We start from the raw sequence: 16,967 nt of genomic DNA on the forward strand, positions 1-16,967 counted from the left end.
TGTGAAGATCACACAGAGGTTTCCAATTATTCTAAAAAATATTTTGTACAGTTACTTTCAAAATGTTTCTAAACTATTCAAATGAATTCAAATAGATGAATATTTTCTTAGTCAATTTAAAAAAAATCAATTATTGTGGCTTAGATATTCTTTTATTCAACATAATTCAGACTTATTACAACTATCAGCTATAACCCTCATGGTGAGTCCAAGATGGCGCCCGTAGACACACGTATAGTCTAAGGGCTCCCTGCTACACTGCGGATATCCAACAAATTTCCTCATTCTGAGCCTCCATTTCACCACCATGACGACCACACCGTCCACTAGGGAAGTTAAGAGAGTCTCAGACCTTGTTGACTCTCAGCTGAGACTCAGTTTTGACAAGTTGAAAGAAGAGTTCCTGGGCGCTGTGAAGCAAGACATTTTAGCGGCCATAAAGGCTGAAGTCAGACACGAACTGGACCAGTTTAAGTCGTCATTCCAAGCTGAGATTGACGAGCTGAAGCACACACTTGTCGAGAAAGACGAAGAACTGACTACACTAAAGGTACGCTTAGCCGAAGCCGAAAGTCATGCCGATAGAAACGAACAATATAGTCGGAAGCATTGTCTGCTCGTCTTCGGAATCCCCCCTCCCCCATCACCTGAAGAGAGGAAATCAGAGGACTGCGCATCAACATTCATGGACTTCACCAGGAAACATCTCGACGTCAGCGTCCAACGATCAGACATCGACATAGCACACCGTGTTGGCCGGCCTCGTGACGGAGCTCACACAGTCATCGTCAAGTTCACCAACTATGCAAAGCGTCAGGAAGTCTACAAGGCCAAGAAACGACTAAAGGGGAAAACAAACAGCACGGGCAAACCCTACATCATCAGAGAAAACTTGACCAAACGCAACCTTGAACTGTGTAATTCTGCAAAACGCCTGCCCAGTGTCAGCTCCGCATGGACCCAAGATGGCAAGATTTTCGTCAAGGTCAACTGCGAAGGCGGCGATCCAGAGATACACCGAATCACCGGCCCCACCGACATCCACCAGCTCGAACTGATGGCTAACAAGTAAAACTTGAAGCTATTATGTTTATTCACCAAGCTATTCACATATGATCTACTTTCACCATATTGCTTTTCATGTCGTCCGATCCGTCGAACATGATTAAAGGCAATCAGATCACCTGTAAGGGGCTCAGCTTATCATTGCACTCTATGAAGCTCAACGCAGTGACATTCTGTTTATGTTGATCATATGTTTGATGTTTCATTTAACGTTATGATGTTTCTGGGTTATTTGAAGGGCATGTTCGCCCCTTCTTTTCTTTTTGTAGTCATTATTGCCCAGTTATGTTCTTATTGCTTCTGTTATTCTCTTCGCCAAGAAGAGTATGAGATTGCTTGACTTGGGTCTGTATGTAGGTCAACAGCATATAACTCGAGAAATTGTGGATGGAACTTTGTGATTTTTGGTAGGTGTGTAGCAGTTGTCGAAAGGAATGCCAAGTGTGAAAACGGTTTACCTGGCGTTTTCCTACGGTACTGCAGCGAGCTTGGTATGTTTTTTGCGGTTTGTTTTTGGCAGCATAAGTCAAAATCTAGCTGGGCGATTTTCACGAAACTTGGTAGGTGTGTAGCAGTTTTGGAGAGGAAGGTCAAGTGCGAAAATGGTTTACCTGGCTCTTACCTATGGTGCTGTAGCGGGATTTGTATGTAAGTGCGTTTGTCTGTAAGCAAGATAACTCGAGAACCCTTGAATGGATCCTGATTATATTTGTTAGGTGGATTGGGGTTAGGAAAACGAAGGTCAAGTTCGATAATGGGCACCCTAGTGGCTGCCTAAGGTACTGCAGCAAAACTTTTAATTTTGGCACTTCGTGTTCTGGACATGCTGTGGTCATGATTTTTGAGTGGTAGATAGCCCTTGAAACAGAGAGTAAGTGCTGTGAGTTTGGACCCCCTAGCGGCTTTTTGGGACCTGCAGGCACCGATTTCAATTCAAACTTTGGACGAGGATAACTTGAGAACGTATAAACAGATCATCAGGATTTTCGGTATGTAGATAGAATGAGTGATGACTTATACAATGTAATACTAATTATGCAAATCAGTAGCTTATTTGCATAATTAATGAGGAAAGTTCATAAATCCATGCCAACAGCATATAACTCAAGAAGCTGTGTATGAATTTTCATGATATTTAGTATTTAAGTAGCGGCTGCGGAAAGGAAGGTTGTGTTCGAAAATAGTTGACGTAGCATTTTCCGTTAGGACGGTAGCGGGCCGAGTGTGTGCGTCCTTTTGTTTGTGGAATGCATAACTCGAGAAGCCTTGAAAAAATCCTGATGATATTTGGTAGGTGGGTAGGGGTCAGGAAAACGAAGATGAATTATGATAGTGGGCCCCCTAGCGGCTTCCTAAGGTACTGCAGCAAAACTTATTAACAGAAATAAACTGTGCTCTATATATCTCATTTTGACCTATATCTATGGACACAGCTGTTATACAGATGGTTTGCTGGAGGACGCCCTTACACTGGGGACAAAGTCTAAATTGACAAGCATGAAATTCTGATTGACCAGGGATGCTACCAGGTCATCTGTCAGGTCACAGTCTGGTTTTGGTAATGTTTGTGAGGAACAATAAGACCTTAAATTCTTAAATAAAGGCATGATTATTTGGCGAAGAGATGGGTTCGTTGAACTCTAGTTTTGATTGTGTTTTTGTATTGTCCGGCTGGCGCGCCAATCAATCAATACTTAGTTACTGTTACTCACGAATGCATGACAGAGAGACAAGTAGCATCAAACTCAGTACAAGACTCAGTATAACTAATGCCTGTAAATAATCAGAAACACTTTTCTCTCTGTCACGCAAACGTGAGGAGTCTTCCCGCACATGATTTTACCAAACTCCACGAACTTGAGACCATTGCTCTAGAGGAGGGGTACGATGTCATTGCTCTCTCCGAGACATGGTGTGACTCCACCATCCCAGACGTAGATATGTACCTCCCCTCTTATCAAGTCCCCATGCGTCGAGATCGCAACCGCCATGGTGGCGGAGTTGCACTGTATATATCCAACTCTGTACCATGTAAAAGGAGGAGCGATCTAGAAAGTGATACGTCTGAAGCAATCTGGTGTGAGGTGGATATCGGTATGAAACTATTTGTTTGTTGTTGTTGTTATAGACCGCCCGGCCAGAGTGCAGAGGAACGCTCCACATTCTTTGAGCACCTGCAACAATCAGTTGACGTAATTATTGACAGCGGCCCTTCTGACAAAACTACTATTGTCTTGCTTGGTGATTTGAATGCAAATTCTGACAATGCCGCTTCCACGATTGAAATGTTTACATCAGAAAACAACTTCGACCAGCTGATTTCAGAGCCCACTCGCATTACCGACACATCGTCATCCTTGCTCGATGTCCTCATTACAGATTCACCAAGTCTCTTTGCGGAGTGTGGTACAAACCCGCCTTTGTCAAATTGTGACCACTCACTTGTATATGGCAAAATGTATCTTAAAATCCCCCGTGTTAAAACCTACAAACGTACTGTATACGAGTTTCATAAGGCAGATTATGAAGGATTGAACTCTGAGCTCTTACTTATAGATTGGGGTTCCATTGTCTCGGAGAACATTCCGGACATAAACGCCTTAACCGAAACATTCATGACAACCCTTTCTACAACGATCGCGCGGTTTGTACCCAGCAAACAGGTCACAATCCGACCAAGAGACCAACTTTGGATGAAGTGTGAAATCAGACAAATGCTAAGGAAGAAGAGACGAATGTACCGTAAATACATGAAAACTAACAGGCCAGAGATATACAACACATTCAAGCATATCCGTAATAGTTGTACAAAGTTAATCAGAAAGGCGAAGCACAACCACAGACTCGGCCTTTGTCTCGACCTGGCAAATTCATCCTCGAACCCAAAAAAGTGGTGGTCCGTCTCTAAAGAAATATTCATGGGTAAGATAGATCGAACATTACCACCCTTAGTCGAAGATGAATTTACTATTACGGACGACAAGACCAAGGCCAATGTCTTTAATTCTTACTTCGCTTCTCAATCAAATCTTGACACAACAGGCGCCTCTCTTCCCTTGTTTACAACTAGAACTGACACGGCCATCGACTGCATAATCTGCTCCCCCTCTGAAGTTTATGAAATTTTGTGTAACCTTGATGTTAACAAGGCCACAGGTCCTGATGGTCTTGGTAACAGGCTTTTAAAAAACGTCGCCCCATCATTGGCTAATCCACTATCAAAATTATTCAATATCTCCATACAGCACGGGTGCTTCCCGGACATTTGGAAATGCTCGAACGTAGTGCCTGTACATAAGAAAGGCGACAAGCAGACAAAGGAAAACTACAGACCCATATCCCTCCTATGTTGTGTATCCAAAGTTTTTGAACGAGTAGTTCACAGCTCACTTTCCTCGTACTTCCACCAAAACAAGCTTCTTACTGATCGTAACGCCGGGTTCGCCCTTGGAGATTCTACCGTCAACTCCTTAACATACCTTGTTCACAAAATTCATCAAGCACTTGACCAAGGACTTGAAACCCGCGCAGTTTTCCTTGATATTTCCAAAGCCTTTGATAAGGTTTGGCACACCGGCTTACTCTTTAAACTACGACAACTTGGAGTCACTGGGTCTCTGTTGGCATGGATAGAGTCGTACTTAAATAACCGAAGGCAAAGAGTCGTCATCAATGGAGTGTGCTCTGAATGGCTACCTATCAATGCAGGTGTTCCTCAGGGATCCCTCCTTGGCCCCTTACTTTTTCTTGCATTTATAAATGACATTGTTGATGACTTATTAACAGACTCCCGCCTTTTTGCGGATGATACTGCACTACTAGAGATAATTACTGACCCTGTTGCCTCAGCGGACAGGTTAAACCGTGATCTCACCTCAGTTTCGGAATGGGCTGCTCAGTGGCTTGTTACATTCAATCCCCAAAAAACAGTATTGATGACGTTCTCCTTGAAGAAAAACAAAGTTCGACATCCCCCCTTATACTTTAAAGGTGTTCAGCTCACTGAAGTCGAATCCCACAAACACCTTGGCCTACATCTCACTAGAGACCTATCATGGTCACTTCACGTGTCAATCCTGGTGACGAAAGCAATGAAACGCATAAATCTACTGAAAAGAATTTCTTGCTTTGTCCCACGGAAAACACTCGAGACTCTGTACAAAGCCATGATACGTCCCTTGATTGAGTATGCCAACGTCGCCTGGTGCGGTATTCTTAAGAAAGACTCTGACTCACTCGAATCAGTACAGGTGTCCGCGGCTAAGGTCTGCACGGGTGCACTAAGGGGGACGAATCACAGCCGCATCTTAACGGAGGTCGGTTGGGACACAATTGCCACCAGACGGGAAAAGCATGTACTTATTCACTTCTATAAAATGGCCAGTGGCTCTGCACCAAATTATCTCCATGAACTGGTACCTCCACTTATCCGTGATTCCACCCCTTATGGCCTTCGAGATGACCAGAACTACCTCCCTATTGCCCTAAGAACCGAAAAGTACAAAAGATCCTTCTTACCTGCCGCAGTTTTCTCCTGGAGTCAACTTCCTTTGTCCGCCAAAACATCACCAGCTATTAGTATTTTTAAAAGAGAACTAGTCTTTCTTTGACAGCCCGCCCAGACACACCCACTACTCCCATGGCCACGGACGCCCTGCAGTTCACTTGACTAGACTCAGACTCGACTTCAGCCAGCTTAACTCACACCTATTCAAACACCATTGTATAACTAGCCCTACTTGTGAATGTGGGAATTCAAACGAGACAACTGAACACTACTTGTTGCACTGCGAACTATACAATAGCGAAAGGATTCATATGTTGCACTCCATATCCCGTTTAAACCTAGAAGAATTACTCTCGCCTGACCCCCTTAACTCATCTGACAATACTTTATGCACCCTTCTCACCATGGGCAGCCCTTTCCTTCCACACTCGATAAATTGTAACATCTTTGACTATGTTTTCAATTTCATAAAAATGACCGGAAGATTTACTTAATCTGATTTGAAATTGATTGGTAATGCCAGCCTTGTATGCGCTCTTTCGGCTTTTTGTTGTTAGCATTTGTGTTATTCTTATGTTGCAAAATGACGTTTATGTTTATGTCATCTTAAGTTATACGTTTCGTTATAATCTCAATTTTGTTACTTTTGTGTGTCATTGTATGTGCATTGTTAGAGCAGAAGACCTCCATAAGCTCTTGGTGAGCTTCTTGTCCAATGCTCGAAAAACGAATGCGAATAAAATAAAAATAACCCTCATGGTGACTTGGAATTGAATAATGTGTCTTATCTTTGAGTATCTGCTATTATAAAATGAAGTAGGCGTATAATTTGGGTACCTACTGGCTGGCAAAATACACCTAGTTATTATTATTAATATAAACTGTCCTCATTATTTATGCAAATTAGCCCCTGATTTGCATGATAAAAATTGATTATGTAAGGCATCTCCAAAGCTATCTCACTCACTCGCTCGCTCACGGCCCATGACAAAAGCTATCTGCATTCCAAATACCATGACAATCTGTCAACGCAAACTATTCCACTTCAAAGGGATGATGCAGCTACATAGGCGCGAAAAAAGTTGTAGAATTCCGAGAATTTTTGCCAATCGAACGTATCATTTTCTGTAAGGCTAGCCCCTGAGATGTCTATAAAAAAACACCCTCAAACCACCACACCCTCGCCCATTTCACGAAGGTTGAGTTCTACGAACGCTTGTTTTAGATTAGAATATGTCTCGTGACTTACCGCTATTGTCTTCCTTTTCAAGACCTTTGTCGGTTTTGATGGTGTCCACGTCCGCAGCAACATGACCGGGTCTCTTTCGGCTACTGGGGCGGATGGTGTGGTGCATGCGTCGGTCAGGGCTAGAAAGAGACGACGTTCCTGGCCGTGTTTACGAGAAAAAAGGAAAGACACATCTCATAAGAACATAATTTGACGTGCCCCAAGAAATAACTATAAGGTAAAGTTGAGCTCCCCTTCGAAACCATGCGACGTTGCCATGTTATTATTTTGAATCCCCCAAATTACTTGCTTATGCTTAAGTTAGCAACTTCTCGTTGTGATAATTCGAAATAGAAATGAGTAACCTTTGTTGAATTGCGGTCAGTAAACTATACACACAAATAAGCAATACAGATTCAACGGCAATTTACTCATCGATGACAATCTAAAACATTCATTTCTTTCTAAACGTTCTACCTTAGTCGGTGTCATGTAACGTTAGAGCATTCCTCACATTGTTTTTACTACAAGATGTTTAACTTCATGGATAACAATGAGAATACAGAATATGGAAAGTAGGTATGTGCGAGTGCACATCCACAATTACCAAACTACAATGGTATGAACATTCCTTTTGAATTACCAAATTTTAAAAAGTTATCAGTAAAAATTCCTGATCGACTAAAAACTTTTAGACCATGCTTAAATCCAAGAGAGCTTAATAGACAACTAGTTGTTTATCCAGACCTGGTGTGCAATACGTTCCGGTGACCATGGTCTCCTGCATCGCATCGTCTCCTGGCGTGCAATCCATTTCCTCGTGTTCACTGCCTGTGCAAGGTAAGTGGCGACAGTCATGTGAGTGGTAAAGGTGGCATTGAAGGTAGGTCATTGAGCATTAATCATTAGTGGTAAAGATTGGTGGCTAAATGAGAGAGGGCATTGGTTGGTGAATTATTGATAAAAATACTAGTGGTAATGGTTTTAATTTTTCGTGAAAGGCTGAAAGTAGTTTGTCTTCTAGAGTGACCAGTTAAGTCAGAGGCAACCTTGTTGTACGTGTGAACAGTAGGCGAATCAGCAAAAGCAAAAAACATTTTGGCATACTGTTCACTTTTGCATAGTTCATCCGTAAACATGAGGCATTACCTCCATCATCTGACATCGCAGTGTCTGTTGCAACCAGCAGGGTTACGTGGACGAAAAGGCCTGGTCCTTCTTCCTGCTGCATCTCTTCTGTGATAAGTTCCTGAGTCAAAGTTTCTGACAACTCCCCATCTCTGTAGCCTATCAGAAACGACCTTAGAGCCACAGCGTCTTCAAACTCAAGGGTACAGAGCACACATCCATCTTCAATCTTTTTCAGGATGGCACGGAACTTTGCAAAGCATTCTACCAACTTGTCGTACTTTGGTTTAAGTTCCTTTCCTGAGAACAGTACTCTGTCTACTCTTTTGATTTGATGGCCGACTTTTCTCTTTACTCGTAACTTTGCTTTGCTTGACAGTGTTTTGTTGAAGTGTGGGTACACTATGTCAAAATGTGTCTCGAAATAGGATAATTTGCTTTCAAACTTCTCTGGATTTTTGAGTACTTCTTCGTCGAAGATTTCATCACTTATCCTCAGCATGCGGTAGTTCGGACACTCATCGTCTGAGCTGCTTCCCCGGGACCCAGTGCCACCGATATCTTCAGTGCCGTTGTCCTCACACCTGGCACTGGATACTGAATACCAATGCAGGAAATGTCCAGGTAAATAATATTCTTATGCGTAAATACGCCACTCAGCCTATGGTTGTCAATTACCATTTCCTCCAATAAACCTCCAATAAACGTAGATTTCTCAAATTCAACAATTATTTAAAACATGGTCACTACCCCTCAGCCAATCAGAGCCCTTCAATTACTGTGTTTATATCCCCATAGTGACCAAAACTGTGAACAGGACCGTGTGTGGTACTATGAACTTATTTGCATAAAATAAAACTACACATTTTTCATAGTACAAAACTTTATATGCACCACTGGTCGGCTCACACTGCAAGCTAATTCAGTCATGTTGACCAGGGGGTTAGACAATATGAAACCACCATGTTGCTGAGACATGAACCGGTCAATTGATCTCTCATTCTCTAACTCAGGTCATCTCTATTTTTAAATAAAACAAATTGCCCATGATTTGACTCTTCGGGTCAGTGGCCAAGTGTTAAAACAGTTATAACATGATCACTCGGTCTACTATGGACTCATAGGGGGTTTCCAACACTCAGCTACGTCTCGGGTGTTAAAGAAACCCTCTTGTGGGCTGAGCGACCCTATCAGCCCATAGTAGCTCACGTGATCATGTTCTAACTAGTATTCATTCATTCTTTTTTATTATTTATAAGTATAAAACACGCCTGGTTTGATTTTCCACGACCATAAAATAGCGGAGACATGCCAGCGCATTTACTCTCAAATTGACATCACAATGTACATTTAGCTGTTTATTGATTATCGTTGGAGTGTGACTGCATGTGAAAAGAATCTTGCGATTCCTTGAAGTTTTGCATTTTGTTCGTGTTTCATTTTAAATTGAAGATTAAGAAACAGAATAGTACCTTTTCTTTTGAAGACTTCGATAAACTGTCTTTCGGAGTCTTCCCAGTACCTTGTAGACAGCAGTTCCTTCTTCAAGCTTGCAGCTGTCTCAAACTCTGCCTTGCAGTGATCCAGAACCTTCTCAATACAAGCAGCCCAGTGGGCGGCACTCATTTGGTCATAACCATGAACGTCTGTCTTCACAATACAGTTGTGATAACGTGGAGCAAACTTGTTGATCAGGTCTGCCAATCCAGACTTGTCCGACACAAGAACCGGAACTCCTACAGCGATGGCCTCCAGGCCAACAAATCCAAACGGTTCAGCACGAGAGGGCATCAGGACCAGGTGGGACTGTAACATGTCCTTGCAGATGTCCTTCTGTGTGCCATAAGGGAGGAAGCTTATTTGCAGATTAGCTGACTTGCAGAGCTTAAGAATCGCCTTGCTTACTTGGTCATCTTTGTCGACTCCTCTTACTCGCAACTTGACTGGTATTTTCGCTGCAACAATGCTCAGGGCCTCAACAGCAAGGTCAAGTCCCTTCAGTTTCTCAACACCCGTCACTACACCAATGCACAGGACTACCATTGTCTCTGTGTCAATGTATTCAGCATCTGCATTTTCAAACGTTTTAGAAGGTCTTGGATAAAACAATATGTGCTGAGGTCGTTTGTTAGCAGGTATAGCTCTGAACTGGTTTTTGAAGTGGTTGAAAACCCTGTCGCCGAAAGATAAGACGATGCCAGCTTGATGCGCATCTTCAAGGATAGAGTCTTCTTTCTTACCAATCCCCATGGCCTCCTCATCTCCCTTGTACTGTTCAGTCTCCTCTGGTATGTCGTCGATGAAGAGGACGACTGTTGCCTCTGGACAACGGTCCTTTTTGATCCCGCATGCTGCTCTGCTTGTACCATCAGTGTGCCCCACGATAGTTTTGACGTTTGGGGGAAGATGTGGGTATTTGACACGATGGTCAAAGGTCAGCCAGTGTAAACTTGGGGCAGTTCTTTCATCCCCAGGGTCAACCTTAGGAAGTAACAGTTCAACTCCATCATGTTTGGCATTTTCTTCGTCGTCTTCGGTTGCTTCTAATATAGCACTGAACAATGGGATATCCGGTTCACGTTCCCTGAGTACTGCTGCCAGCCTACGGTATATGGTGGAGAATCCACCTCTTAATGCACCATATACTTCACTTAGCAGCAACACAGCTGGGTTATCTGTAAGCAAAAAACGTAACTTTAGAATTGTTAACGAATCCAAATATTGATGACAAAAACGTTGCTTTGTACTGATGTAGATTATTAAGATTTGTTGATCATAATGATAATAATGAGGACTTGATTATTGACATATGTACTATGTATGAATGTAATATTACGTATATGACTAGCAATAAGAGAAATGAACCTTTGATTGCACGAAATATTGACGCAATTTGAAAGCAGAGGTACACAGTTGAACGATAAGGAAACGTTAAGTAAGTTACAAAATTAGATAAAGATTATAAGATGAAAGTAATGGAAGTTTGGCTCCATTTCGCATTAATAGGCCAGTCCCATCATGTCTTAAGGGTTACATACATACATACATACATACAAGCATACATACATACAAACGCTACCCAAAACATAACCTCCTTGGCGAAGATAATAAACAAACAGAGACGTACCCATGCTTGCTCCGATGTTGTCCAGCCGGCGACTTTGGGGGGCGCAGTCTTGGTTTTGGCACGTGCTGCGCGGAGGGAATATTGAAATGGTATTCATATTATTAGCAACCAGTGAATGGGCATGAAAGTTATAATCAAGGCTGAGCAACATATTGCTAGTGAACCGGTTGACTGGTTGTCTCTCTATACATTTGGTCGGCTTGCAATATGCAATAATCAAACGAGGAAACCGCACTAGAAAAAAAACAAACTCGTTGCTTTCTATGCTGAAACCCTTGCAATTCTAACCTTAAAAATTCAGATCATGTAACGTCACGAGTATAACCTGTATGTGTGATTTTATCATATGGAGCTTGGTATGGTTTCCAAATTGGCATACTCAAGTCACGATTGGAAACGTTCAAAAGTGCAATTAAATTTTCAACTTGACCCGGAAGTGGAGCTTCGGCAAGGTATATGTAAAGGTGCTACAACTTTTAGAGTAAAATGCTGCCTGTGACATCTACAACGTTACAATTCTACATTTATAAACTTACCCCCGTCAAACTATTCAAAAGTTGCATGACGTTGACAATAGATAATTCCTGCTTACCTGTAATCAAACGGAGAGGTCGTTTTGTCCGAAAAGTTAACGCAAATAACGGTAGCGTCTCTAACGCAAGGTCAAAGCGTGCACGAAAGTAGCACCTGTAACGGGCCTTCTGATTGGTTAATCCTCTCGTAAACAGGTGTTCCCATTGCTCGTCGCTCTGGTGGCTGGGCTTTGTTAACTCTTTGAAAACCTGACAACTTTCTCAAATGATGACAAAGCATATTTACGATGACATGTGCAAGGTTAATCAGAGAGAATATTTTATAATTTGAGTATGATCTTTCAAAAGACCGCGCCAATGATACGCCTCATTGCATGACTCTCGGACATGAGTTCGCTACACCTGCACGCAAGCGCACCGGTAATTCAAATAACAATGCACAATGGAACGTACCATCAAGAGTTGTAGGGATGTCAAACACGTCCACTTCTTTTATGTAGTTTTCTTCTGAAGAACGTCAGCTGAGTTACTGAGTATCTGTGTCTAAAGTATACATAACTTTTTTACAATGGAACCAATTTCGCTTGCAAAGGTAATGTTAACGTTTGTAGTCGACAATGCTCGTGTAAACATTCAACGGTAGGAACACTATGTTTACACAAGAACTCTTTGACCGCCTTGGTTTACAAACAGGTCTTACGTTACGTATAGATTTATAAATCGCTTATCTTTCACTGTAGTATTTATAAAACACTGTATTCCATATTCAAGTTTTTTACCAAAAACGTGTAAGGGTATGCAAACCACATTATTTTTGTTTCTATCTTTTATTCGTAGCCCCTCCACCACCCCCTCCCCTGAAAATGTTGCAGGGCCTTATATCAATTTTGCAACGACGGTGTTTCTGAACAATACGTACTCTTCTGGGGCTCAGGACTTTCGAAGATACCCTTTTAATGTACACATCCACATTTCTGTCCCTCCACGTTGAATTAATCTGATCAAACTATTTGCGGATTTTTTTATTCTGACGTTATTTTCAGTAAGATGCCTACTTAGGAAAATCCATGCCTGTTACACATATATTCTGGAAAACACTGGTACTTCTGACCTTGTCTCGTTCTTAAATTGAGTGAAGGACGCACCCAAATGGTGACGCACGAATAAAGGTTACTTGCGGTTACAACTAGACTTCTCTCTAGTACATACTAAATATATAATCAGCGTAGGCATTCCGCACTGATCACGAAATCATAACCGTTACCATAAACAGACATGGTTCTCCTGAAAAAGACCACTCTAAAACCTTATTCTCCCTCTAGGGTATCTATTTTAGATTTGTTTTGGATATTTTCAAGATCCGAGCGCGCGGGGGACGAACTCTCTGGTCAGACCGACGCCCGCGAGAAACCATTCCATAAATAGAGACCAGTTCTGGTGCGTGGTTTAAAAATAGCCCAACCGCATTCATCCGGAGTTTTCCAGAATGCATGACGCTGGCACCAACCTCCCTCAATGACGTAATCACCAGGGACTCCGCCTTGGATTAAGCTTACACACACCCTGTATTTCAATATCAGCGTTAAAAGATGGCATCACTTCAAAAGAATTTTGTGTGTGAATTTTCATTGAAAAATATTATTCTCCTTTCGATTGATAGAAATATTAAAGTTTGATCAAGATATCTTGCATACGAATGGCTAATTTGATAATCGTTTGAATACTTGAGTTCAAGACAACAAAAAGATACAGATAATAAAAATCAAAATTCAATTGATAGTACAGTATGGTCAAACTTTGATTCCCTATATATAACTTTATTGTACTAGCATTTGTCCTTACACGTAAATTTATTATAGAGTTGCTTAACATTTTTAATTATAATGATAAGTCTATGTCTTCGTCATTTTTTTTTAATTTTTTTAAGACGTCATAGCTTACCTTCAAAACTCACGTTTCTGTTTCGTCAACAAGAGGGTTTTGACCGGGCAGGGACATTACCTTGACAATGGACATAGATCATTGTCACAATAGTGTAATAACTCATCTGCACAAGGTTTGCCTGTCAACAATACAGCCACGTCAACAGCTTGTTAAAGGATCAAGACTCACCAAAAAAATTAGTCGTATCATTCTTAGAATTCGAATTGATATAGATGTATCGCCATTGATATCTACACTGGCACGTACCAAGTATGATATTCATACGTGACGAATTTGTGCTATGAAAAGCGTGGTCTGCCCCGGTTCCGTTCTGGATAAGTCCCCTTTTCCCCAAATGACGTTTGTCAAGAGAGCTTTGACCGGGCAGGGACATTACCTTGACAATGAACATGAATAATTGTCACAATAACACAATAAATCATCTAGCACAAGGTTGACCTGTCAACAATACAGCCACGTCAACAGCTTGAAAGGACTAAGCGCCACAAAAAATATTAGTCGTATCATTCTCAGAATTCGAATTGATATAGATGTATCACCATTGCTATCTACATTGGCACGTCATAAGTATGATATCCATACGTAAAGAATTTGTGCTATGAAATGCGTGGTCTGTCCCGGTTCCGTTCTGGATAAATCCCCATTTCCCCAAATGACGCGTGTCCTTCAATAAGCCATAAGTCATAGAGGCTGTATTTAACATTGGGTAGGACGTAAACAGGGCGTGGTGCTGGTGTGTATATATAAGGGACGAAGTGCGCAGTTCTGAAGAGAAGTCGGCGCCTTGGCAGTGAAAGCTTGTTGCTAGCGTTTGGGGAGAAGACAACTTCTTGAGACCGAAACTACAGTTGAAGCTTTGAAGAATTGATAGCGGTAAGCAATGAGTCTTTCAAAACCTTCTTTTTGAATATTATATTCAATTTTCAATTTTGTAACCACAAATTCTTTTTGTTGGTCTTATTTTTACCGAAAAGTCAAGATATACGCAAATAAAAACGCAGTAATTGAAATATTTCTAAAGGAAACATGCGTAACTTTAGAAAAACTGTTTTGAATTTCTGATGCACGTTTTAAAGGAAAATTCGTAATGTTAGATCTCTTTTCAAAATAATTTTTTTCGACACCGGAAAAAGAGAACTGCTGTTACTAATGTTGTATCACTTCTAATGACGTAGTCTTTAATCTTTACATTAAACAAATGCCTTACTTACTCAGGGTTTCATCAAACGACTCCTGTAAAAGCCGTGACCGTGCCCGTGAACATGTTTTCCACAATGGCAAGCCGTCCGTTCTACATGGAAGGCCCCCTGCGAAGCTGGGTGGACGACCGAAACATTTGGCGGGAAGAGTACGACCACGAATGGCTCGACTCTTTCTTTTCTGGATGGTAAGAAATAATTTGAATTATATGATGTGTTATATGATGTGTTATATGATGATTAGAAAAGATCAAAATTACATGTTATTGATGTCATTTCTACGCCATATAGTTATGGAATACAATGTTTTTTACCCGTAATGATAGTCGGTCGTTGTTGTTGTTTTGTTGTCCTAATATTGTCACAAAGCATTGTTGTACGTCCCTCCGTATAGTGTGATAATCAGAGAAATTGAATACTTTGTAAAAATGAATTTTCTTTTCTCTTAAACTTAATGCAGTCGTAAAAGCTGAATTAAGACTAGAATAAGTGATCAATGTAAATCTCTTTATTCACTATTGTCGTGTTTTTGTTTCGATTTCAATGAATACAGGAATAGAACTTCCAAACTAGGATCAACCCAAACACGCATTCCGGGAATCAACAGTTTCTGGTCAGTAACGCCCCCTACATGCAGTCCCGTGTTCCCTGCATGCCACACTTCGCAAGTGCATGGCCACAATGACGTCAGGGAAACGAACACAAAACACGAAGACTACACAAAATCATGGATACAGTATTTAGAGGAGGAAGAACAACTCCCAAATCTAATGAATGTGAACTTCACGAAGCCAACGATGCCACATATTGCAGACGTCAACAACAATCAGAGCCTGAATATCAACAAAATACGAAATGTACCCATAACACTGAAAGCTGCAAAAATGGTAGAAAACGAAGCGAAGCATGTTGAGTCTGGAAAATCTGCGAGCAAGAACGAGCTAATGGACGATTCTGAGAAGAAATCATCTGCGAAAAAGGCGGGAAAATCCACAATGAAAGTAATGTGGACAAGCGCCGGAGAGGGAAAAGAGGGGCTGGCACCAATTTGGTCAGTCCAGTCGCCCACAGTAAAGATGACAGGAACGGTTGTGGAGAGAAACACAAAGAAAGAAGACTACGCACACGACTGGGACGACGCCGAGGTGATTGCGACACAGTGCGGGTTATCCGAGGTCAACGACAAAGCGCGGGAAGAGTTGGAGCGGGAATGGAGGCAGGACCTGCTGTACTGCTATCCGTGGGAGACAGAGGGCGCTCTTTATCGTGACGTCATCCACGTAGAGCTGAACCAGAAAACGGACAAGATGGGCAGGCCGGTGTTGCGTCGGAAACATAGTTTCGGTTCTTAAGCTTAAGAAGAAAGACTCATAGTTTGAGAAACGGACTCCAACAAAACATTGAAAGATCGTCCTATTTTTACCGTTTCTGAGACCGATTTGACAATGTGTCGTGAGGTCGAGAAATTATAGATATTGACACGATTGACAATGTGATATAAAAGACTGTAATTTCACATTAAGCAATGCACAATGTTGTCCCAAGAAGAAAATCATTTGACGAATAAACTGTTGTAAACAATGTGATATTACTTTTTTTGTTTTTTTAATCATTTGAATGATCAGCTACTAGTAACGTTATATGACTTACAGTTCTATTATGCCAGCTCTGTCATTTGGGGCGCAAATCAACTAGTCATGGTCAGGTCATCGACCTTGTTCCCAGGTAATAAGGCATTAATTGACCATGACATTTGAGATAGGGATAGATGTGAAATGAATGTATGGCAAGTGGAAGGAGGTAATGAAAGCCTAGATGGCAGTATCAAACATATAACAGAACTTAATAAGGGTGTAGGGAGGGGCCGGGAGGAAAGGGGGAGGGAGGACCGTCGAAAAATGATACTAGTATTAAATATATTGACTGAATTCGTCTGACGAGACCTTCACTTATCATGCAGCGTCGACGTCGCGAAAGACACATGGCGCATTGGGATGCATATGCAACAAAAGCAAATACATTTTCCAGGGAAGTTTACTCTCTATCTATTTATCTATCCCTGTGTTCTTTGGCTATATGGTACGGCATACACAAGATCTGGTAACATAACACACATCAAGCTGGTTCATGTAAATTGTGATCGTAGCTTTCATCAGACTCATACAGAGAATGCAAAATAAGAATACCTGCAAGTGTGGATTGGCGTGATGCGCTGTCATCAAAGGAGATACCTTCA

The 16,967-nt window shown here is 41.6% G+C and overlaps 1 protein-coding gene across 1 annotated transcript; it reads left to right on the plus strand.

The window, feature by feature from the left end:
• The first annotated feature begins 14,726 nt into the window (after positions 1 to 14,726).
• LOC118428900 lies at positions 14,727 to 16,317 on the plus strand. The gene is made up of 2 exons (XM_035839180.1): positions 14,727 to 14,919; positions 15,285 to 16,317. Exons 1-2 carry the CDS (start codon positions 14,795 to 14,797, stop codon positions 16,081 to 16,083), a joined length of 924 nt encoding a protein of 307 aa, XP_035695073.1. The 5' UTR covers positions 14,727 to 14,794; the 3' UTR covers positions 16,084 to 16,317.
• Positions 16,318 to 16,967: the final 650 nt, after the last annotated feature.

The sequence above is a fragment of the Branchiostoma floridae genome, chromosome 13, assembly GCF_000003815.2.
Source record: "Branchiostoma floridae strain S238N-H82 chromosome 13, Bfl_VNyyK, whole genome shotgun sequence".
Taxonomy (NCBI): Eukaryota; Metazoa; Chordata; class Leptocardii; order Amphioxiformes; family Branchiostomatidae; genus Branchiostoma; species Branchiostoma floridae.